Source organism: Lissotriton helveticus, chromosome 6 (genome assembly GCF_964261635.1).
Source record: "Lissotriton helveticus chromosome 6, aLisHel1.1, whole genome shotgun sequence".
NCBI classification, from domain to species: Eukaryota; Metazoa; Chordata; class Amphibia; order Caudata; family Salamandridae; genus Lissotriton; species Lissotriton helveticus.
This window is the reverse complement of record NC_136067.1, coordinates 667,894,590-667,919,581: the sequence shown is the minus strand read 5'-3', so window position 1 is coordinate 667,919,581 and position 24,992 is coordinate 667,894,590. Positions and strand designations below refer to the sequence as shown.

Below are 24,992 nucleotides of genomic sequence, written 5' to 3'. Positions count from 1 at the left end.
CCTCCAAATTTAATGCATTCTCTCAGTAGGGGATTCAGGTGAGTCGCAGGGTCACGAACGTACAAAAGCATGTCATCTGCATACAAAGAAATTTGAAGAATCCTGGATGGAAATTGTAAGGCTTACGATTTGTATTTTTGGCGAATCCGACATGCCAATGGCTCCAGCGCTAGGGCGAATAGCAGGGGTGACAGTGGGCACCTCTGCCTTGTCCCACGTTCTATCGTGAAAGCGTCGGGGACGTACCCATTTACCCTGACTCTAGCGCACGGGTTGGTGTATATCAGGGATACCCACTGTACAAAACGTTTGGGAAATCCCATTCTGTGTAGTATGGTAATCAGATAACTCCACTCTATAGAATCAAACGCCTTGGCGGCATCTAGCATAACCGCCACTGCTTTTGTAGAGGGCTGAAGGTATTGGGCCAGAGCAAAGAGCGTTCTAGTGTTGTGGGATGTGGCACGCGTCGGTATAAATCCCGCCTGGTCAGGGAGTACCAGGTTTGTCATGAGAGGCGTCAGACGGACCGCCAGTATTTTTGCTAGGATTTTGGAATCAACGTTTATAAGTGACAGCGGTCGGTAGGAGTCGCATAGTTCGGGGTCTTTGGAAGGCTTTAGAAGAGTGATTATGACTGCCTCACGGAGTGTGTGGGGCAGTTCTGCCTGCTCAAATGCGGCACCGTATAAGGCCACTAGGTGAGGAGCTAAAATATCTACATACTGTTTGTAAAATTCGTTAGTGTACCCGTCAGGACCGGGAGCTTTTCCATTGGGCAGTGATTTTATCACATCCGTGACTTCCTCTACCGTTATGGGTAAGGCTAGGTATTCCCTCTGCCCATCCGACAACCACGCTAGCGCCACATCATCCAAGTAACTAAGTGTCTCCTCTGTCGAAGTTGTCGGTTGTGATTTATACAATGCCCCATAGGTGTCAACAAAGCATTTGAGGATATCGGAGGCTTGCGTCTTTAGAGTCCCATCCGTTGATTTGATACGGAGAACAGCCGTGTGTGCCCTCCCCTCGCATATCTTTGCTACCAATACCCTGCCAGGCCTGCCTCCCTCACCGTATGATCTAGCCGTGTGCTTTTTATCTAAGTATTTTATCTCATCGTCCACAAATGTTTGATGTTCTGTGTGCAGTTGACGGAGCTCCCCTAAGAGTGTGACGTCCTGAGTATCCTCGAAGGCTCTCTCCAACTCCCTCATGCGCGTCTCGCACAGGGGTGGGGAATTCATATCGCCCGACGCCCAGGACATATTGTTTGCTGACAGGGACAACAAGTAATTATGTTTTTATTGTCCGTCGGACAAGTAGGCTCCACTTCCTGCAGCAGAAACCTTTCCCAGAAAAGAACTTGCAAAATCCTTCTAACCTGCTTCCAAATGCGTGCTGCGTTTATTTGCATAACTTTCTACGATTTAATAATCCTTTGATTCACTGACAATACCCAGAAGTGCTTCCCTCCTTTCTGCGCACAGCGCAAGGCACGCACTGACATCTCTTTGAACGTTGCGGGGCAGGCCTGCCTTACGCTTTTGGAAAAGGAAAAAAAAAACCTCTCTGCTTACACGGTTTCATTCAGAGTGCAGGCTGTAACTCACAACTGCACGCTGAAAGCATTTAGGCCAGTCACCGTTGCTTGTAAGCAGAATGCACAAGTACTTAATTTCACAATAATCCTGTGTTTCCAAGTCTCTGCGCTCCCCAAAACCTGCCTCGTGGCCCCATCATTCAGAGGTCATTGCCCTTGTGCCTTTGGTGTAAAGCACACGGCATATCACCACCAGCTGCCGAGATCACGGCTGCTCCCCAACACTGTGGCTATTACTGTGATCGGAGCTATTATCAGATCATTCTCAGCCCACAAGGTAAGAGGCCGCAAAAGCGTAGTAACATATAAATGATAAAGTTGCATTTGTAAAGTTGAATTTTCTGTAAACTATGACGGGCAACAAAATATTGTGCCCAGCCCCACATCAAAAAAGTGTTGTCAAAATCCACTTTTTGATGTAGGGCCTTGCACAATATTCTAACATTAAGTTTATGGAAAATTCATCTTTACAAATGCAACTTAAGCATTTATATTTATATTTTTAACACGCTGTTGCTGCCTCTCTTACCTAGTGGACTGAACTCTGATAAAATACCACTCTAAACCTATTTGTGCGTGTGTTTGTGACCATGGGTGCATTATTTTATAGGATTTTGACAACACTTTTTAATGTTTTAATGAATTGAAAGCTCGTGCGGTTCTAAAGCTAAATCTACTGATTAAGGGCCCCCCACCAATAAAACCTGGGGCATAGTGAACCCCTCCCTATAGCAGCTACAGCAGAGGTGAGTTTTTTATGGGCCTCATCTACAACTTGGCAGATAAGAGATGATTAACTAAAAGAATATAGAAGATGGGTTGCTAGAAAAGGGAGAGAAGGATGGAAGAGGGGCAAAGGATAGATGAGTGGGTGAATGTATGGGTGGATGAAAGGATGGATGGACGAGTGGATAAAAGGATGAATGGATGGTTGGATGGTTGGGTGAAAGAGTGGATGGGTGTGTGAAACGATGGATGGATCGATCGATCAATGGATAAAATGATGGCAGAGTAAATAAAAGTCGTAATGGATAAAAGGATTTCTAGTAATATAAAATCTGAAAGGATGGGTGTATAGCAAAGTAAATGAAAATCTGAGAGGATGATGTATGGCAAAGTAAATTAAAATCTGAGAGGATGGATGAATAAATGAATGGCAAAAGGAACAATTGATGGTTGAAAGGCGTTATTGTTTGAAGGGTAAGTCAAATGATGGATGCATGGGTGGATGGATGCGTGCATAGATAGTGGATGGGTGCGTGCATAGATAGTGGATGGGTGAACAGATGGGTAGATGTATGGAATGGCCGATGGATGGAATGGGAAGAAAGAATGAATGATAGAATGAATGACTGAATGTAAAGGTGAAATGGTGGACATGAGCAGACAGATGTAGGGTAGCATTAAAGAATAATGGACAGATGCTTGGATGGAAGTGACAAAGGAGTTTTAGGGAGGTATGAGCTCACTTACATCACTTACTTGGTGCTGTCAGAGCATTGGTCAAAGTGGGGGGTATTTTAACTTTCTGGCTACTCCCTTGAATAAAACCATCAAAGGGCTGTTCCTTTTACTTAGTAGCAGAGTATGACTGTAAATCACACACCATAATCTCCTTTTTTTTTTATAAGAACCTTATCTTCGCATCCCTCAGCACGTAGAGGATACTACCTGTCAAAATGGAATAAGCTGTGCAAGCGTGGGCTGTGCATACCTTGATTTGTGCACTATACTGAAGATGCTAGGAACAATGGTAATGCAAGACCCAACTATGTCTTACATGTGATCCACATGGTACCTGAGCTACACTGCATATTCTCTTTACAGTGACCTGTGCAGGACATGAGCTGTAAAATAGGTATGAACAGTGCTGTGCATCATTCATGTAAGGGTAAGGGATAGTGCATGAGGGAATTGTTAAATAGAAGGTGTAAAGTGTATGAGCTGCGCTACAGAGGATACAAGTTGTTAGATGAGGTGTGTCATGCCCGTGGGTTGTGCAGGAGCTATGCAGAACACTAGCTGTGTGGAGTTTGAGCATTACTTTGCATGAAGTCTGCATGGTATGACTTGGAGAGGAAACTAAGTAAATTGCTGTGGAAGGCATGACCTTTCTTCTTAACATCTTCAATGACAAGTCAGTGCCTGCTGTAACCATAGTACCTTAATATTTTTTCAATGGCCAGTCTTCTGGGTTTTCTAACGGATGCATTTTTCTTGCTGGCTTCCTCAAATCCCCCCATCGACTCTGAAACAAATTGGTAGTTTCTCAGGGAAATAATATAGTGACAAATGTGCATTTGCTTGCTAGATGTATGGTCGCCCACAGTTTATTCGGCTTGCCAGGATGCTAATGTTTAAAACAAAGTTGTGTAACATGTTCATGGGTCAATAGCATTAAAGTTAGGTCGAGCAGAGAATTCAAGTCAGATATATTCAAACACAGTCAGCAGGAATCTCAGCTTGCATTACTGACAGGGGATCCAATAAAAGCAAGTGTGCATTGTCTGCAACATTTACAAGTTGTGGATATGTATAGCTTCCAGAAGACTCCTTTATAATGTGCAAGTGTATAAAGAATAATGGAAGCAATATTGGAGATTTTGGGGCCGATTAGGATGGCGGACGGACTTGCGTCCGTCCGCCATCCCAGAGGTGGAGGGACCGTCCGCATGGGCTGCGGCGGTCCCTCCGTGCAAATTAGGATGTGACCGCCACCCTGGCGGTCACATCCTGGATATTTAACATTGCGGCGGGTGCTGCTTCAAGCAGCACCCGCCGCAATGTTAAAAGAGCATGTTTAACATTTACATGCACAAAGCGGCAGGCACTGCGCGGTGCCTGCCGCTTTGTGCATGTAAATGCTGGGGGGTACCATAGGTACCCCCCATGTGCACCCCCCACCCGCCTACACCCTGGGTGCTCGCAACGGGCCCCCAAAATCAAAAGTACACATGCTTTTCAACGGTGGAAAAACCGCCGCGGAAAAGCATGTTTACAAATGTTTCCTAATTTGGCTGGCGGTGTCTGATACACTGCCAGCCAAATGAGAGCTTTTCCGCCGCGGTTGTAATCCGACCGCGGTGGAAAAGCAGCGGACAGAAACCAAGACCCACCAGCCATCGTAATGCGGCGGTGGGTCTTTGGTGACTCCGCAGAGGATTTTCCGCCTCCTCCGGGCCGGAGGTGGCTTCCGCCGGCCCGGAGGAGGCGGAAAATCCTCCATCCTAATCGGCCCCTTTATTTTGAAAACGGACAATGTACCCCAAACAATGTGCTCCTTGAAAAAGGGATTAAGAGAGCAAAATATTTGCAACTTAAAAATGGTTGTAGTGTGCAGAAAGCTACAATGTAGAGTTTGAAAACATTAACTACCATTGCACTAAGGAATCATTTAATACATCAGCTTTGGTGCATGTAAATATTTTAAAAACAAAATAAAGGCAAATCAACGTAAAACTACTTTAAAAAAAATGAGAGATGGGGCTACTTCCAAGGGACTACTTTGTCAAACAACGTACTTTGCCCTTCTAAAGTATATGTTTTGCTGGTATATACCCTATGTCCATCTGCCTACCCTGACATTTCCAATGCTGTATAGGGTGTTTTGATTGGCACTGTGGTTCCTGAGATTACCCGCCTCAAAGGTTTGGGTTCTCTCTCTTTATTATATTAGTATGGAAGTAAATACATGAAAAAAAGTTCCATTGGGACAATAGAACACCAAACGCTGATTGCAGTTTTGTGGATATGTTCTTATATTTCCCATGTTAGGGACCGTTGTCTCTAATAATATAGTAAAATGAGCCCTGGCATAATCAGAAAGGCTGCTATCCAAGCTCTTACATGAGAATGCAGTCATACATTGAAACCTCATTGTTTGGTACCAAATGGGACAAGTTGATTTTTTTACAGGACAAGAAGATTTCTTAAACATTTTGTCCTTTGGACAAGAAGATATTTTATAAAATTCCACACCCCTGTCGCAGTGTTTAATTTGCTGACGTAGATCCCGTAGAATGCCCACCATGGTACTCATACACACGCCTCTCAGCGTAGCCTTAAAGGCTTCCCACAGTAGCCCCGGGTCATCTACGACTGGTTCGTTTATCTGAAAATACTCCTTGATCGCTTTAAGAATGGTATCAGCGTAAACCGTGTCCGATAAAGCGCGAGAGTTAAACCTCCAGTGAAAGGGTGGTGGTGTGTAATTTGGGATTGTGATGTGCAACAATACGGGATTGTGGTCTGAGAGTGTTCTAGGGAGAACCTGTATGTCCTGTGTCCACAGCGTAATGCTCTCCGTTCCCAGCCAATAGTCAAGACGTGACCAGCTATTGTGGATGGCCGAGATGTGTGTAGCGCCCGGTATGTCAGGGTGTCCGTGTCTCCACACGTCCGTCAAAGACAAGTCTTGTATTATGTGAAAGAGGCTAGTTCTAGCTTGCTTGTGTGGTTCTGTGGATTGAGGGGAGCGGTCAGCCTCCTCCACCAACGCCACATTCCAGTCTCCGCCACAAATAATGTGAGTGTCTGTAAGTGTCCCCATATCTCTTGGAAGAACTCGGGTGCGTCTATGTTAGGTCCGTATACATTAAGCAATGTTAACCTCTGCCCCCTGAGTGTGCCGGTAATAAGGACGTATCTACCATTAGGGTCTTGTATCACCTTTTGTGTCGTGAAATTAACGCCCTTCCTGACCAAGGTCATCACCCCCCTTGAATACGATGAATAGCTGGCCGTGTAGACCGATTCCGCCCAGCGTTTGCCTATGGATTGATGCGTGTTAGGCGCGATGTGTGTCTCCTGCAGTAGGGCCACGTCTATCTCCCATCTGTTTAAGTAAGCAAAGATCTGACGCACCTTTTTAGGCTGTGTGAGGCCCCGGACATTCCATGAGATGAGGTTAACACGATTTCTACTTGTAGCCTTTGTACTCTGCGTCATTAAGAGAGTGGAAGCAAAGATACCAACAACAATATATAAATCTGATCATGGCCCTTATACACTGCCATACACGTGGTCGCATATGTTCTTGTAAACAGTTATCGTACACCAAAAAATCAAGTAATATACTCCAGATAACTTGGTCTCTTAACGGTAACAACACCCCAACCCCCCTACCCACTCCAGCAACCCAATCATGCCGAAGCCATTTTCCCATTCGAACCGTTCCCTGCATCCCAACAAAACTTTCTGCAGCTCCCATTAGAACAGAACCATACTGGGGGACACCCTAGTGGAGGTCCGCTTGGGGCACAACTCAACATCCAACTTAATGGACGTGGACGGCTCTAGTAGCATTTGTGTTACACATGTGTGTGTCGCCTGGAAGGCCCAATGCCTCCTACGCTCAACATATTTCTGCATATGGAACTTGAGCAGTGTTAAATAGTGTCATGCTACTATACTACACGTCATATATGTATAGGCGATCAAGCACATTTACGTGGAGTGGTCAACAGAGTGTGATGGACTTAACAACCAGCCGTTCGTCCAGGTTAGAACAAGTATACCTTTAGCGCTCACAATGCCAGTGTCATTAAACATGTGTGGCTCGCGCCACCTTCAGGGTTCTCCACACTGTCGTCGTATGTTACAGCTCATGTGCGCTTTCAAGACTGTACCCGTGGACCCATGCAGCAAAAACTTAGCGGGCTATGAAATGTTTATATGCGTTCAATAGAGTTCAGCATAGAGTTAAGCATAGCGCTCATGTCCCATATTTTCTGTGACAGCATGTATACTGCATGAATGAAGGCACACTGTCTCTGAGCGGTCATAAGTACGTCTCTGCCCCTCAGGAAAGTACGTTATGCATTAAGTATGAGCTCCAAAACCCCACATCCCCATACCAGGTGGTCAGATCAACAATTCGCCGTTTAAAGTAACTAAAAAAAAACCTTACCGCTGTCCATCAACGTTCGTTTGTCAGCCATTATTGTCCCTCAGTCTGAATCTATGTGTTGTTCTTCTCGTGCTTTAGTTTTAGCCTGTTTTGCAGCCTTTTTAACAAACTCTTGTGCCGCCTTTGGAGTTGATAGAATGACTGCTTTACCTTCCCACATTACTCGGAGCCGAGCCGGGTACAGCATAGAATATTCAATATGGAGATCCCTGAGCCTGGCCTTCACGGACGCAAATTTCTTCCTTGCCTGCGACGGTGTGATCCGAATAAAATTCCAGCTCGTTACCTTGATGGGTGATGGGCCCCTTCTCTCGCGCAAGCCTGAGGATGGCATCTCTGTCACGATAATTAAATATTCGCGCCACAATGGGTCGCGGCACAGCACCTGGTGCGAGGACGTGGTGCCAAGGATCTATGAGCCCTCTCGACTATAAAGATGGAGGAGAGGGCCTCTGGACCAAACAGTTCAGTGCACAATTGTTCTACATAGAGTTCCATGCGTCCCGTGTTTGTTGTTTCCGGTACGCCTGTAATGCGCACATTATTGCAACTTGAACGCGCTTCCAATTCCTCCTCCTTCGCACGGATCACCTCCAGAACCCGATCCATGCCATTGCATTTTGTTGCGGTAGCTCGTGCTTCATCCTCCACTTCTGAAATTCTGGTCTCAGCCGTGTCCAGTCGTTGGCCATGTTATTCAATTTTGTCCGACATGCCATCCATTCTGCACGTTAAGTGATCCAGCTTACCGTTAATATCCTGTAAGTTCGATTGAATGGCCTGTAGTATCTTCTCCATGTTATTGTTGGGCGGCATCTCGGGCGGTCCGCCACCCTCTGCCATCTGTTCAGCGTTTTTAGGGGTCTTCTTGGCTTCAAAACTGATCTTTTGTTGTTGCTTGTCCGGCCTCACCATTATCCCTTGCGGAGCGATACACGTTTTAGCTGTGTGCAGGGAGGACCTTGTTAATCTTATGGACGTCGCCGTTCTGGCACTCAGAGCAATGTTCAGTTTGTACTGCTTACGGTCTCGCGGCCCTCCATGGAGCCGTTACATACGTTCACCTGCTGCTTTTGTCCTTCTCTTGGGGTCTTTGTCTGCGACTGTGAGGCTGTGGCACGCTATGGTGACGGTCTTGTGTGGTCCGAGTTGTGTCGCCACGTGTGGGGTTAGTGAAATGACGCACCACAGGTGCCGCGTCTTAAACCTTGCTCTAATGGCGTCACAGGTCTCAGTAATGGACTATGGGTCAAGAGGTCTGCTGTAGCCTCATCATGGTGGTTCCAACGCCGTATCTTCATAGACGGGAGGGGCCCGAGGACTCAGTTCGCGCTCTTCGCGTTTTGAATGTCAGTTATGTGCGCCGTACATGAAGCATCGCCTAGAGTCCCCGACCCTCATCACTTGTCTCCACCAGCGCTGATATACTGCGGGCCTCTATCTGTGTTATGTGGACAATCCGGGTTCCTCTTGCCCGCGCTATCGGTGTTCACTGACCGATCCCCGACACACCGGGTGCCGCCATTTTAGGGGATCGGTGTTCAAGCGGGATGATCGCCGCCCCTGCCTCCCGATTGGGTCTTTGTTGTCAAGTGCGTGATTCTGGAGCGTAAAAGTGGTGGTCTGTTGTGATCATGGACGTGTCACTTCATGCGTCATTAACAAAGCGCTGTTTATTAGAGAGTCTTGCATAGTGCAATTAAAGTGTCATGCACAATATAGGCTGCTGGTAGCCCAGAGTTCCACAATCATCTGCAGGCAAATTTCACCGCAATGTCATCCCCACGGTGGTATGAACGTAATTCTACCGCTTACATCCCCGGAGCACAGAGGACCCAGTTCGCGCCTTTGCTCTTATATGAAAGTGGCGCCATAGACAAGCGCGTCGGCCATGTCACTTCTCCCAGCGGTTCGCCGCCACATTTCTCGCCGCTTTCCGTTTTAATATTCTGTGTACCGCTGCTCTGTCGCACGGTATCGCCGCGTCCTCCCCGCTCTCTCTAACGATGCAAGTGCTGGTCGATCCCCGTCACACAGGGCGCCGCCATCTTGTCCCGGCCAGTCCCCGAATGTCGAAGTGGAATAGCACCGCTTATTGCTGTCTTGAAACCCGGCCAGTAGTCATCAGGACACTCAACTCGCTCTCCAAACTCTCAGGCTCCACCAGTTTCCCGGTATCGGATCACAGTGCCCCACTTACTGTTAGGCTCTGCGGGAAGACTTGTTGTGGAGCGCGGCGGCCGCCATCTTGTCCGCTGCTCCGCACTGGCTACCTAGTTTCTCCGATTTCTCCAATTATCGTTTCATCAGCCTTTGATCGCGCTGTCCAAAATGTGCACGCTTCATTCAGACACCCATTTTTGCCATTTGGTGGAGTTTTCGTGAGCGTTCAGATGGGCGCAATCCAGTTCGATGCCGGCCGTCCGGCGGAGCTGTGGTCTTACCCAGCCATCCCGCTGTGCGCCCCCTAGCGCCTCCTGACTGGTGTAGCTTAACTTCAAGATGGAGGGCATCCATCTCCTTCGCGATGTACCTTTGCCTTCTGATTGGATGGTCCGACCGGATCTAAAAGATGCCTATTTGGCTATTCCGAACTTTCCACCCCACAGGCGTTTTTTACAGTTCGTCTGGCAGCAGCAGACTTTTCATTTCCTGACCCTGCAGTTCATTCTTTCCTCTGCACACTTAAGCGTCACAAAGGTGCTAAACCGGTCATGGGCCACCTGTGGGCATAGGGGACCCTCCTCATAGTATATCTAGGCGATATGCTCCTCTTGGCCAATGACCCAGACAATTGTAGATTCAGCTGCAGATGGCAGTCAACCTGTACGAAAGTCTGGGGTTTTTATGAGAAGAAATCTCTCCGTTCCAACACAGAAAGTGAACTTTCTTGGGTTTATGATAGATTCTACAGAGGCTACTTTGAGTCTTCCATCCCAGAAGATGGCCACAATTTGCCACAAGCTTAGGAGAGCCTTGTCCCGACATTGGATGACGCCGAGACAGTTTGCGCGCCCTATAGGGCTGTTATCGGCCTCCATCCAGGCCATCTTTCTGGGCCCCCTTCATTGGTGAGCCCTTCAGAGAATGAAGGCCACACACTTTAGAAAGGGCCTCCCATACTCCCAAGCGGTGGTTCTATCTGAAGAAGCAAGGTAGGAGATCCAATGGTGGCTCTCTCACATGCGTGGAATGGACAAGTGATTTTCGACTCTGCTTCAGACCTCGTCATGGAGACCGACGCCAGCAGGTCCTGCTGGGGCACTTTGTGTGGAGAATTTTCCATGGGGGGCTGATGGTCTCCTCAGGAGCACAATTTGCATAGAAAATATTTGGAGCTTTTCGCGGGTTCTTTCGGAGTTTGCTGCTGCGTGTTACTAAAAATGGACAATATTTTGGCGGGCACCTAGGGGGCACCTGATCCAAGATCCTCTCGTATCTGACAACCGACTTATTGCAGTTCTGCCTCGACCATCAGATAGCTGTCTTGGCAAGTATCTTCCGGGCCAAGAAAACCAGGTGGCGGATTGGCAGTCTTGCATTTCCACGACTCCAGTTTGTGGAAACTGAACCCGCAAATTTTTGCCACTCTCTAGGCCTGGTGGGTTCCCTTCTCTGTGGACCTGTTTGCCTCCCAGCTGGACCACCTACTTCCCAGATTCTTCAGCTGGAGACCAGATCCATTAGCATCGGCCACCAGTGGATTCCTGCGGGATTGGGGTCCGGAGAAGGGCTTTGCATTCTCTCCCTTTGCGATAATCCTGAGGGCCATGGCCTAGATCATGCTTAAGAAGGTGGATGTGGTCTTGATTCCCCCCCCATTTGGAAACCAAGTTTGGTTTCCAGTTCTTCTGGAACTTTGTTGGGATTCTCCAATCCGGCTCCCCCTGTTTCCACCTCTTCTTCTCCCTCCAGACGGGATCCCACATCCTTTGATCCTAAAAGGGTCCCTTCACCTGATGGCCTGGCAGATTACTGGAGTCGATGGTCGCTCCTGGGACTTTCAGAGCAAGCTGAGAACCTCCTGGCTAAGTCCTGGTCAGAGAGCCCCGTTAAGCGCTACAAGTCCACATGGACGAGATGGTCCTCTTGGTGTGTGTGAAGGAGTGGTGATCCTGTGGGCGCCAACATAGGTTTTGGCAAGTTTAGTGCAAATGGGGATGTGGCCTATCGTTCCATCAGCACCTTTCGTTCATCCATCTCGGCGGGCAATGTGCCTATGGATGGAACCCCGGCGAGAGAACACCCTTTTGTGTACTGATTGCTCCGGGGCAGTCACCTGTCAGTGCCACCGGAGCCCCGATATTTGGTGCTATAGATTGTCAACTACGTTTTCAGCCTTTTCTTATCATGGCTAACAGGTTTCTCTCTTGGAAAGAGATGTCTGTTAAGTTAGCTATGTTGCTTTGCTTGCTATCATCCAGTGTGTGGCTCCCCAACATCACTGGCAGATCCTTGTCTCCATTTGGAGTGTCATTCACGGTCAGCCAGTGTACTAAATCCAATACTAAAGTGACTAAGTACCCGGCCTTTCCAGATTCTCCAAAGCGGTGTGTGGTTCATTGCTTGAAGGCTTATGTGGAGATGTCTGCGCAGTTTCGCTCCCCCCGGGGGAAGAGACCATTTTTGATCGCCCTCCAAAAACCGCACAAAGCGGTCTTTTCTACAAAGCCTGCTGGATTTGGTGGATTATGCAGGAGAGGAATAACCTTGAAAACTTTTGGGCGCATTCTACTCTTGGAGCTATGGCTTCAAAGGCATTCTGCCTAGGGGCTCGACTATAGAATATTATGAATGCGGCCTGCTGATCCTGAAACTCTATCTTTAAAAGGTTCTATTTTAAACCGGTGCTCGTCATGGCACAGGTGGTGGTAAGTAAACAAATGTCCTGGCTACCGTAAAGGAACGTTTCAATTCTATTAAGGACTCTGAGTTGAGGATTATTCCGCCCGCAGATTCTGATATGGAAGTAAGTATTAATGGCTCCGTTAGTTTCCTTCATTGTTGTGAAGTTGTTTTTGTTTGACTGCTACTTGAATAAGAAACTGTTTGCATTGATGGTATATTTTCTGATTCCGTGCCCGTCTGTGCTTCTGGTCCTCCCAATACTGATTGTAACTTCTTTACAGCATCAGAAACTGAGAAGCAAGATTCGTGAGAACAGGTATTTGGTGTGACTCAAGCGAAAAAAGAGTCACTACTGACACGAACAGAGGACGTGATCGCTAGGGCTGCATTCTGATTGGATGTTAATGAACTGTTAACAATGTTGTCTGTTTGTTCCCTCATGGGAACTGTAGTATTTTATGGTTATAATGAAATGGCTGCTGTAAATAAAACGCAGATCGTGATAGCGTACACCTCACCTCCAAGTCCTTAATAGAATTGAAACTTTGTTATGGTAGCTAGGAAATTTTTCATTCTTCTTGACAAACCATATGATGAGGAGTCATGAAATGTATAGTTTGTGCTGGCTAGCTCCAGAATCTACCTTGAATATCCACACTAAATTCACTCCTACTGAAAGACAGCCTTAAACCGTTAGTAAGCTGCACCGACTTTGAAAACCTACTAAGACTCCGGAAGAACCATTACCCTTCATCCAAAGCCCATGTGTTTCTTCTGCCAGGCAGCTTCGATAAACCAACAACCTAAACTGTAAACCTCACTGGGTTCGCTAGTACACTACTTGTTTCTGAGAGAGCAATATCATTTACCTAACAAATTAAGATCATATCCAACATTTATTATCTACTTTTTTTTCAGCAAGGTGGTAGTCTTTGTGTTCATGATAAAGAAGGTTTATCACCGTTGGACTTGGTAATGAAGGACAGACCAGCCCACATAACCTTTAAGAGCAGTGGTAAGAGAAGAAAATGTGCACATTTATCTTGCAAGAAGGAGTTGATATGCTAGATAAATTGCATAATTGCTATGCTTCTTGTAGATCTCACTGAGCTCTATACTTGGGGAAACAACATCAACTTCACCCTTGGTTATGGTGGACACCAAAGCAAACATCACCCAGAATTGGTGGATCTCTTTCCTCGGACAGGAGTGTATATAAAACAGGTATTTGAAATTCTAGATATTCGATAAGTATGTGTCAATAATTTCTCTTTTGCACCATATGGTTCTAGATGACATAAAAAACTAGGAAATCAAAGTTCAAGTTTTATCTATGAATTCTGAGGTGAATGATTCAAGTTGTTGTCATTTACTTATTGTGCAATTTTCTCTGGTCCCTGCCCTCTCCCAATTTAATTTGTATGCTCTGAACTGTTGTGCAAGACAAGAAGGCTCATGGCAATTTATAGAAATAAGAATCCTACCTCCTCCTTCTGAACATCTACCACAACTCCTCACCTATCCATTTAGCCACCTAAAGTCGTGCCAGGCATGTTCATTCATTCCCTCATTCACTAAATAACCCAGTCTCTTAATACCTACCCAATTGCTCACCCACCCAATGCCATCCTCCGAAATTCACACAAACTACTTTCCTAAAAACTTAAACTGATCCATGGTCTCGCTCCTTCACCCATACATACAGTTAACTGAGCCACTCGCCCAATCATGCTACTTTCTCAGTTCTTTGTCATTCACTTAACCTAGTCATTCATCACCCACTTAACTAACTCAGCTGCTTAGTTCATTTAACCACCCTCTGCTGCTGCCTAATACTCTCTAACTCACCTTGTTCATTTAACCTAAGCAGCCTCAGTTGAACTCAACCACATTGTATTCACCCAGCCACCCACCGCCTGAACTCTCCCACTTGTCAGGCTCTCTTGGACTTAACAATTCATTCAACTATCCCACTCATCAAACTGTAGTCATTCCGCTGGTCTTTGTTCTGAATTCACCATTCACTCATCTAACACCATCCTTTCCCATCGAACACTCACCTTGCTTCATGTTCTGGCTCCTAACCCTCAACATAAGCATCACTCAAAGTAAATCACCTGCTCACACCACTCACCCATCCACTCATTTAGTTAATCCATTGAGGTCATTTATTCACCTCACTTACCTCTGTCTCCAATATCACTCCTACTCAGCTGCCAGCTTAGTCCATAAGGATCATTCACTCTACTTAGTGACTAGCACACCCAATTTACTGAGCTAAACTATCGGCAACATACTCCTCCATGCAGCGTACCCATTCATTCAGTTAAGACAAGTTAGTCCAAATACCCATCCTCCCAATGTATGCACTGCCTTCTCCAACCCAAACTTCTACCAACCTCTCCCAACCATACCATTCAATCCAACAGTCTTCCGCGTCGCTCACTGCCCAGATACTCAACAGCGTCACCAGGCTGTTCAGCTCGGTATGTTTATCTTCCGTCACCTACCTCACTCACTTCGCTCACCCACGTGCTCAATAGACAACCCCCAGGAAACTCAGTTTAGACACCCATTTGTTTACCTACCCAACCATTAAGAGTTTTTTATTTAAACTCTCCCGGTGTTCACAATAACTCAATAGTGATCAAACTGTGTTACCTTTGTGAGATTTTAAATGTATTCCTCCTCTGTGGGGAGGGGAAGTCTCACAAAACTTTAAAACTTGTACCTTATGTATTTTTAATCCCTACAGGGAATAGAATGCCCCTTGTGAGAAAAATTTCTCTCCCAACCCAAAATTGACCAAAGGATAGAGGTTTATTGTTGCTCCTACTATCTGCTTTAATTGCAGGCGAAGGGAGTTTGCTATTTGAAGACAAAAAATAGGAACTAGGCGCATTTTTCATTCTCGTCAAATCTGCAAATGTTTTCAGCCCAAATGAGGATTGCAGGAATTGACAGTTGCCATGTGAAATCCCCCCTTGCCCTGTGGGCAAAGGTTGAGGAGGGCTGCCAAATACTCCCTGCTCTTGGTCAAGTCAGGTAGGCTACCAAATTCTGTCACCCTTGCCCAAGGCTGGACTGCATCAAACCAGCCTTGGACAAAAGGTGGTGGGACTACCACTATCCTGTACATTGGTCAAAGCAGGGGAGTTTACCAAATATCTTAATCAAAAGAGAGTGAACTTACAGGTTTGCTAGTGTCTTCATGTACCAGTTATCTACCCAAACCCCTCAACAAATATATACCACTGGTGCTGTTAAGTGGTTACCACTATGGTGTAGTATCGGGCAGCATCATCACTGGGTTTCACAACTAGGTACTCGATTCCCTAGGTGATTACTGCCATGAGCACTCAAGGTACTAAATGACTGGACCCATTAATCAAGGGGCTGTTAATCACCATTAATGTTTTTTAATGCATGAGAAAACAGTGATCGGTATTAAGCCCAAGATCCAGTGATACTACAGCATTATACCTTTAACCCCTGTAAGAAATGTAATTTTTATTTGTGGTGGAGGACTACCCACCTTAAGGAATAATCACGACCCATGTCAGGGTTAACCCTCAAAGTCGCTAAATTAACCAGAGTGCTACTCTCTGGCAGCATAGCACAGAGCGGACTGGCTTAACTTAGGGCAGTGTGTCAAGCATTTATGCTGTACCAAAACAATCATAAAGCCAGTGCAAAATAAAGAAAATCCTAAAATGAATTGGAAGAATAGAATACAGTTTCATACACAAAATTACTCCAAAACGAAATTAAAATCAAATTAGTGCAACTTGGTGATACAAATTTTGTAGGTTTTAAGTAGGAATAGTGCCAAGAAGCGCAAAGTGCCAATGGTAGTCAATGGTTGCTGTAAACCGGGACCTTGGTGAAATTTGAGGCTGGCCGCAATGGAGTGCGTGTTAGATACAACAACCAGGTTTGTCTTGGTTAACAATTTTGCCTTCTGACTTAGCCCTCTAAGTCCCAATCCATCACTTGAGTACATATCTGAAGCCCCGGGACCTCGGAGAGCCACTTAGTGATTCACTGGGTGTCGGGCAGAGGTCAACAGCAAGGTCCAGTCTAGGCCCAGTTGCAACTGGTCTGCTGGGTACTTCCAAGCATAGGTCACTTTTAGCCTGTTGTATCCCTGTAGCTTGAACAAGCCAACCCCATGACCCTTGGATTCCATGTCTTTGTCCTGGGTGTCCAGGAGTGTTCTTTAGTGGGTACCTGGAGATGATACAATTTATGCCTGGCATGAGCTACTGGTTGAGAATGACTCCTGGGTACGCACTAAACAATAGGGCAAAAGTTCTCAAGTTGCCAACCCTAATCACTTTGGACATTTTCAAGATTGTGAAAGTTTTTGGCCACACTAAATGTGGGCGGAGGGGTGGTTGTGTGGGTGTAGGCAGAGTGTACTATGGTAATCCTAGTGTCCTCCCACATATAACTAAAATCTAGTTTGGGACTCCCACTGTCACCCCTGTAAACCCAGAGACCGACGTCTGGTAGAACAAAACAGGGTTCATCAAGCAACAAGACGGTAGATACACAAGAATGTTCTTGCCCCCTGTTTCTATTCTTTCAAGTGCGTCCCAGTGTTATAAAAAAACTCAGCCGACCTGTCCGCAGGATTTGACACTGGAATGTTAAATAGAATGCCTACAGCCCACACCATGCATATTCTTTAAGGTCCAGAGAAGTCATCTCTATCCAATCAGTTCAGCCTATTATTTGCTCCTGGGAAGCATTTTTCACCTTCCTCAAACCTATTCAAATGCTAACCGTGGCTGGGAGAAGTTTCATTGCAAGTGTAAATTAGACTCCAGGAACTTGAGGCAGGAAATCGGCAACTTTACAAAAGTAACTTTTTCTAAATATTTATTGTAAATCTGACTTTACCATTGATGTGGATTTTTTTATAACTATTTAAAGTAGTTGCTTAATTGTTTTTCTAGCTAATCCCATTCCCGAGATACAGCATTAGGATTTTAATGTGTACTTTGGTTTTCAATATAGAACAGCTAGGCCTGCTACAGTAAAAATAGGTTTTGGGTGCTAGTCACTCTAAAGACATTTTAACGTTAACTTTCTTCATGTCCTACTTATAAATACCCTGCATTGTGGACTACAAAGCCTACATAGGGGTGACATTAATATGTAAATGGGTTTATTTTGACAGGTCGAATTGCAGTTTTTTACTCAACTACATGTAGGCTACACTGGTAGACCTGAATCCATGTTTGCTTTGCCACTACGGTGTATGGCACAATAGGTGCTGCAGTCCACTAGTAACATTTTTTTTGCGGTTTTATTCAGGGGTGCTTACCCCGTTAAACCATACATATATGTAATAATGTGTTATATTGTTTTCTTTTATAACAGCTTAAAATTATCACATGCTAAAAAGATTTGAAACATAAATACTATATACAAACTATTTTCATTATGATAAGATGTATTGTGTACCACAGTGAGATAAAAAACTGTGCTACACTATATACAATGGAAAACCATATATATGTTATCAGAATACTCCTGGGAATAGTGTACTGGGACGCCCCTATCAACCAACATATCTGAGTAATCAATTTTTTGCACTTTGCAAGATACGCACTACAGAAAAAAGTGCATGTTCGGCAGTTTCACTTTTGAGTTTACCGGCCGGGCAAATCGAGCTAGTGGAGGCATAATTGCTTTTCCAATTACGAAATGCATTCACTCCCAAAGTTCCATATCTGGACTTCAAGTAAAGCTGTTTTGCTAGTGAGGGGGGAAGAGGGGGTGGGTAGACAAAGCGTTAGGCAGCATGTCTTGTCCATATTAACCACAGCCTGTTTCTCTATAATGGACCAACATTTCTCCTTGATCAATACTTTTGTGGTACTGGTAGCAATGCTTGGGGTATTCCATAGGATATCTACGCCTAACTAGTGCCACTGTGTGTGAGTATATTTCAACTATGTTACACCCACATGGCCCTCGAGCGGTAGTCTTTCTTCCATTGCATTTCGGTACATTGCTAGTTCCTCTATTTGCCACAGTCTTCTCCAGTATAAAACTTGTCTTAATTAGCCAGTTGAGAGTCTGCTTTGCTCTTCATATCCGTATTTAGCTCTAGCATCGGGTGCTAGGAGGCATACTGTTTAAGGACCTTAGGAACTTCCTTTCAGATACTTAACCGCGCCGGCAATTCCGCTGCGGTGCGGTGGTTTAATGAAGTGGGCAGGGCTGCATCGGCCAACGGACGTGCGCAGCACTACCGAGGTAGTGCGTGTGACGGCCGTTGGCCGACAGAAGCAAGCAATGGGTTAAAGTCCTGATGCCTTTTGATATACCCACAGTTCAACACTATAGTGGGCTGCTCCCATTGATTTTATATTATAAATCTGTAGTGTAGGTGAGGCATGCTGTACTCGATGAAAATCTATGGACTCTTACTATACCCGAGATATACTGTGTAGTTTTTAGAGCATATTTGTCTGTCTATTTACAACATGAGAATTCATCACTCAGTTTAACTCCCAGGTAATCAAGAGTACTGACGCTTTCCAAATTCAACCTATCCAAAATGGGAGTACCCCAGAAGCTTCTGGAGGGGCGTTGAAAACCATAAATTCTGTTTTTGCAGTATTCACCTCCAGTCCTCTCTATTTGCTTAAGCCACCAAACCGACCCCTAGGTCTACAGTTTAAAGGTGGTCTTGAGTGTAGAGACAAGTTAATGCCTTAAATATCACAGGAGGTGGACCTTAATGGCTTGATTTTACAATTCAGCCAATCTCGACCCATATTGTCAGGCCCCTAACATTTAATTTAATTTGGTGACATTTAAGTTACATGCACTGGATACATCATCATCATCATCATCAATAACTTTATTTCGGTCACCACGGACCATAAAAGTGCAGATCAAATACATACATTGCACAGAAAAAAAAACAAAAAAACAATAAATAGCATATAGACAGATAAAAATCAAACATCTAAAATCGAATTAAACATTTAGTAGTTATCGAGATGTACGGTAAATACAATATTGTATTTACAGAGTCTTTACATAAATTTTCTCTGTCTGTGCCACATACCAATTAGGAACCGCGAAACAGCAAAAACAATTGGGGGATGGGTGTCATACTTTAAAACCCTGCATGCTTGAGCGCATTGACTGAAACCTAAGTTTCTACAAAGTGGTATCAGCCAGCATTTCCTTGTGGCCTGATAGGCGGGCAAAAAAACAGGACATGGAATTCATCCTCTAGATTGTATTCACATGCCGGGCACACAATGTTCTCTGTATTGTCCCATTTGCTGGTAAATGCTCTAAGCGGGAGACTGCCAATCCTAAATTGGATATAAAGTTTCCTCGCCAATGGAGGGTAGATTGGATCCAAAAAGTCCTCCTTTTTAGGTTCTATTTTTACTTGGAGGAACTCTGCTGTTACCCTTCCCACTGTGGTGCACCTATAAAGAGATAGTAGGTTGTGGTGCTTAAAGTGTGGACCAACTCTGTCTTAGATAACCCTGGGCAAGTTACTTCAGGATTATCCCAGAGCTCGAGTAAGCCAATCCTGGTACTAGCTGCCTTCATATGTGAGAGCCACGGAATTTTCTTAGTTCTTTACGTGGCCCAGACCTCCAGAAATTCTTTTTTGTAGGAGACAAATTCGGGCACTGACCATAATCTTTTCCAATACATCAAAGGCCGTAGTGCTACTTCCTCCTCTATAGGGACTAGCCCCAAGTCCATGCGTAGGGGAACAAGAGGTGTGCTGACTGGTAGACCCAGTAAATTCCTCATAAAGGTATGTTCTACCTTCATGAGGCTGGATGTACTTTGGTGTCCCCATAGTTCCGCCCCGTACATAGAGGCCGTTCTAGCCTGAAGTTTATAGATTTACATGACTGGGGCCGCTGGCTTAAATTCAGATATTCTGTGCACTTTTGCAATTCCCCCCGCCACTTGGGATAACCTAAGAGCCGCCTTTGCTGACTGGATACCCCAGTCAAGATGTTCTGTCAAAGTGATGCCTAGGTACTCAAAGGTCTCAACTCGCTCCAAAGAAGTTCCATTCAAAAGTGGATTTGGACAAGTCTGCCTCGGGGGATTAAAAATCATAAATTTGGTCTTATCTAGGTTTATTTCTAAACCTCTCAATGCACAGAATGCAGCAAAGCCATCCAAGGTTTGTTGGATACCCGTTGATGTTTTGGACAACAACAAAGTGTCGTCCGCAAACATCAACGCGGGCACCCGACCTGAGACTAACCTGGGGGCATCATTATCCTTTACTCCAAGCAGGTGGTCTATAAGCCCGTTTATATAAAGACAGAATAATGTGGGGGCCAGGACACACCCCTGACGCACCCCCTTTTCCACTGGGAAGCGGGCCGACAGTTCTCCATGCTTCCCACACCTGACTTGAGTATAATTGTCAGTATGGAGTCTCATTAGCACATCCAATAAATAAGTAGGTAGGCCCAGATCAAATAATACACTCCACAGCTTATCCCTCGGCACTAGATCGAATGCAGCCCGCAGGTCAACAAAGATGAGGTAGAGACGGCCACCCTCCACACTCACCGTTTTCCAAAACAATACCTGGAGGCTAAATATCTGATAAAGGGTTGAGATACCCAGCCTGCAAAATACTCAAAATCTAATTTTCCTCTATCCACCCCTGGACTCTGTCTACGATAATCCTTCCCATCAGTTTTTGGTTAATGTCTATCAAACTGATAGGCCTATAGTTAGACGGCAGTAAGGGACAGCCTTTTGTGTCGACGGGAACGATCTCCGCTCCACGCCAAGTATCTGGCGGATCCATGCCCTTTAATATTGCATTAAAAAGAACATCCAAATATGGTGCTCAAATTTTCGGTTCAGACCGAAATAGATCCCCTGGAAGCTTATCCAGGCCGGGCGCCTTATTGGGTAGAAGTTTGACTATTGCGGTTTCGACCTCATTTAACGTAATGTCCCAGGACCCCTCCAGTCGATACTCATGGAGGGGACCTGGGGTAGAACAAGGGACCCTCTTCACCAGAATTTGCATAGAGAGCTCCAAAGTGGGCTTCCCAGACGGCTACTGCTATGTTCGGTTCGAAGGCTGTTCTGCCCTCTCTCGCCCCAGAGCTCACAATATCCCAAAACGATTTAGAGTGCCTACGTGAGAGTGCTGTTCTTAAATCTTCCCATCTATTTGCTTCCCAATCTTTCTTTTCCCTTCTAATAACCTGATTATGCTTAAGCCGGCATTGCTTGATGCTTGGCTTATTCTTTGCTTTTATTGCGGTTAGCAGGTCTTTTTTTGCTTTCCGACAATTAGCATTATACCAGGGGTGAGTTGCAACTGGGCTTGCCTTCTTACTCCCTTTGGGGTAGAACACATCAAACAATTTGGCAACCAGCTGTTTATGAATTTCCAAAGGCCTAATCAAAGGTTCTTGGTCATTGTCCTTATACCCAGTCTCTCCCATTTCTATCAACTGTGGCAAAGACTGTTGAGATATACCTGCAAGTTTAATTGGGGAGCCCTGTAAATTTGACCATTTAACTCTCCGCCTGTTGTTACTTAGCAGGAGAGGCTGTTGTACAGCGTTGGGCTCGGGAACTGGGTTTGACAGCCCAAAACTCCCTGGTTTCAATGTCCAGACCAGGGCATTGTGGTCACTGTCTTTCCTCGGGTAAACCCTGAAATCCAGGACCTTATCGCAATGTCTAAGTTCAACCAGTATATAATCGATGAGAGAATTTTGCCCTTCTCTATTAAAGGTTGGTAAACCAGGACTATCTGATTTTGTCCTCCCATTGCAAGCCCTCAAAGACGATGAGAGGAGAAGAGGGTTGATTTGAAGAACTAGGGGCGTCCATGCTCTAACAGGTGCTATCTGTGGTTCTGGGATGCGCCAGTACTGATCCTCATCAGCGAATCCATCTAGGCCTGCGCTGCTAAGAGGCGCGAATTGGCAGTTAAAATCACCACCTACTATTAAGACAACTGCTGGGTCAAGGGTCGTGATGAACTGCCTCAGTGCGTCAATAGTTCCAGATTATTGCCCACTCTGCGAAGGCCTCAAATAGATATTGAGCAGGGCAATTTGTGTGGAATCTGGAAGCGTTAAAAGAACACATTGGACATCAGGTGAGTTAGTTGGTATATGAGCTGCTTCAGCACCCAAGTGTGTACCCACCCAGGTGCTTAAACCCCCGATGGTCAACCCCTGCCCACTGTTTTAGCCAGTGTATTAAAGGTGGCAAAACTGCCAATCGAGGTCTCTTCCACGTCTCCTGCATTAAGCAGACATCGCACTTTTCTATAAACAGACCCCAATCAGGGGGAGATAGTTTGCTTTTGATCCCTGCCAAATTCCGGGAGAGAATTTTAATGTTACCATGCGTTACCCTAGCCCTTGATGCACCTGGTACCCTCGAACAACTGGTTTCCCCAGCATGAGGGGCTTTGACCAAATTCTTCCCCTCTAACGCAAGTTGACGGCTTACCCCCTTGAGTTCTTTCCTGAGCCCTTCCATTTAGCAACTTAAATGGAACACAGCCGACCTCCGCCTCTATCACAGGAGATAAAGCTCCACGCTGTGCGGCCGTGTAGCCGCTCCCCGTAACCTGCCCCACGTTTGCCCTAGTTGCCACCCTAACACCTACACCCTCTTGTTGGATATTTATAGGGATGTGGGAATCATTAATATCAACATTGAGTCCCACTTTAGCTACTCGTGAGCCCTGGCCATCAATCATTAGAAGTGTGGGCAAACGACTCCCAAGCCGTCAATCTATTTGATCTAGGATGCTAAATCTATTGATTTGAGGAAACGTGGCAAGTATAGGGGTGAATGTATTTACTCCCTTCCAATTTGCTGCCCCCACTTGGTCTCTATGGCGAAACATATCCTGAGCTCCCCAGAACTGTCCGCCTCTATTATTACTGGGATCAGGCTGAGGAGCGAAATAAAAGTAGGATAGGTGTAGGGATTGAATTTGCGTTCCAGACCGTGCTGGAACCCAATTACAAATATATTCCACGGCACGTCTGTTCCTGAAGTTAATTATAATGCAATCTCCATCAATGGTTTTTTGCCTTGGTCCCACCCAATCCACTCGTCTTGCAAACAATATTTCACCAGAAACCTGTGGGGGAAGTGGTCTATTGAAGTTGAGCCACTGCATGCATTTATTTTTAAGCTCACTATAAGCCTCTTTTTTCCCTGGCTCAAAATTGGAACCCCTGCCAGCACCACCACATATGATAATGACTAAGATCTATGCGTGGTAGCGCTTTTGTTAATTCTTCATGGGGTGTATTTCTGCTTACTCGGGGTTGTTGATTCTCAGGCCCACTCACCCCGCCAGTCACCCCCCTTCTGATCGATTCATTATTCGTAATTACAGCAATATCCCTTGGTGGAGGTGGGGGGTCATTAGGTGCTGCCACCGAAAGGGGTGGATCAAATATATTATTACTAGTAGACAGGGCCTGTTGGTTACCATCTCCATTATGTTGCAGCCTATCATGGTTTCCATTCACCCCTGTATCCTGTAAACCATCCTGTACCTGGGCGGATTCGTACAATGATTCTAAGTGCAAGAGTCTATTTTCTATCATAGTGAGTCTTTCATAAATAGGGAGGCAAGTCTTTGTAAAGATACGTTCCAATTTAGCCCAAAAGACCGCTCCCAGCTCAATCGGACACACATCACTAAAGCTTGTTGTAGGTATAGCCGCTTGTACAGTAAGCGGGCTTACAACTGGGCTGTTTGAAGTTCTGGTACTTTGTCTTTCCCCCTCGTTGTTCCGTTTTTGGATTTTCGCTTTCCTATTTTTCAAAGGGGCGCCCCCACGCTTCCTTTTAACAACCGGATCTACTACCAAATTTGTGGCCTCCAGTTTAGAACTCTGTTTAAATTGTGTTTTTGGCCTAGGAGTCAACGATCCTGAAAGTTCGTGGTTGGGGTCAGATGTACTTTGAATGGCTGAGGCAGCATCCGTAATATCAAGAGATATGTGCAAATCTTCAGTGACTTGTAATAAATTACTCCCCACGCCATTAGCTCTTATCATGGCAGATTCAGGCCCTTGTTGGTGATTAGGCGACACAGCGTGTACCAACATACCCATAGATGACCGTTTGTCAAAGGCAGGCTCCATCAATAGCCTTCTTTCAGTCAATTCTATTTCGTGCGCCAGCACGGATGATGCCCTCGCGAGGAATTGGTCCAGTGTACCCACTGTTGACCCGCCAATGACAGACTTCATCACCTTCCCTGCGTTGGTGGTATTCATGACATTGTTGTAGCTTGTAGAATTTATAACGTATTGATTGTCAATCTATCAGGCTGCCAATATAAATATTCGTACACTGACCTTAATTTGCAGATGGAAAGGGGGGGCCCCGTCCTGTCCTCAACCGTCCTCTAACGGGCTCAAACGGGCCCGCCCTTGGCCCGGGCTTTGCCCGGGCGAGCCCGCGTGCGTCCTGCGCCGCGGGAGCCCCGCTTTGATTTTATGGGCTAGTTGGCTCCACCCCCTCCTCTCGCGGGACCGCGCTGCCTTCTGGGTGTTGTAGGCGGCAGCACGCGGTCCACGACTACTGAGAGGGCTGGGGCGGCAAAAG

General features: G+C 45.7%; 1 protein-coding gene across 3 annotated transcripts in view; it reads left to right on the top strand.

Annotated features, from left to right (window-relative positions):
* The window catches only part of IBTK (inhibitor of Bruton tyrosine kinase), an 876,521-nt gene that overhangs the window by 108,909 nt on the left and 742,620 nt on the right, over positions 1 to 24,992 (top strand). For all 3 annotated transcript variants that reach the window (XM_078648126.1, XM_078648125.1, XM_078648127.1), the window contains 2 exons: positions 13,278 to 13,374; positions 13,459 to 13,583. In XM_078648126.1, coding sequence (XP_078504252.1) covers positions 13,278 to 13,374; positions 13,459 to 13,583 — 222 coding nt within the window. The remainder of the gene's footprint in view (positions 1 to 13,277; positions 13,375 to 13,458; positions 13,584 to 24,992) is intronic.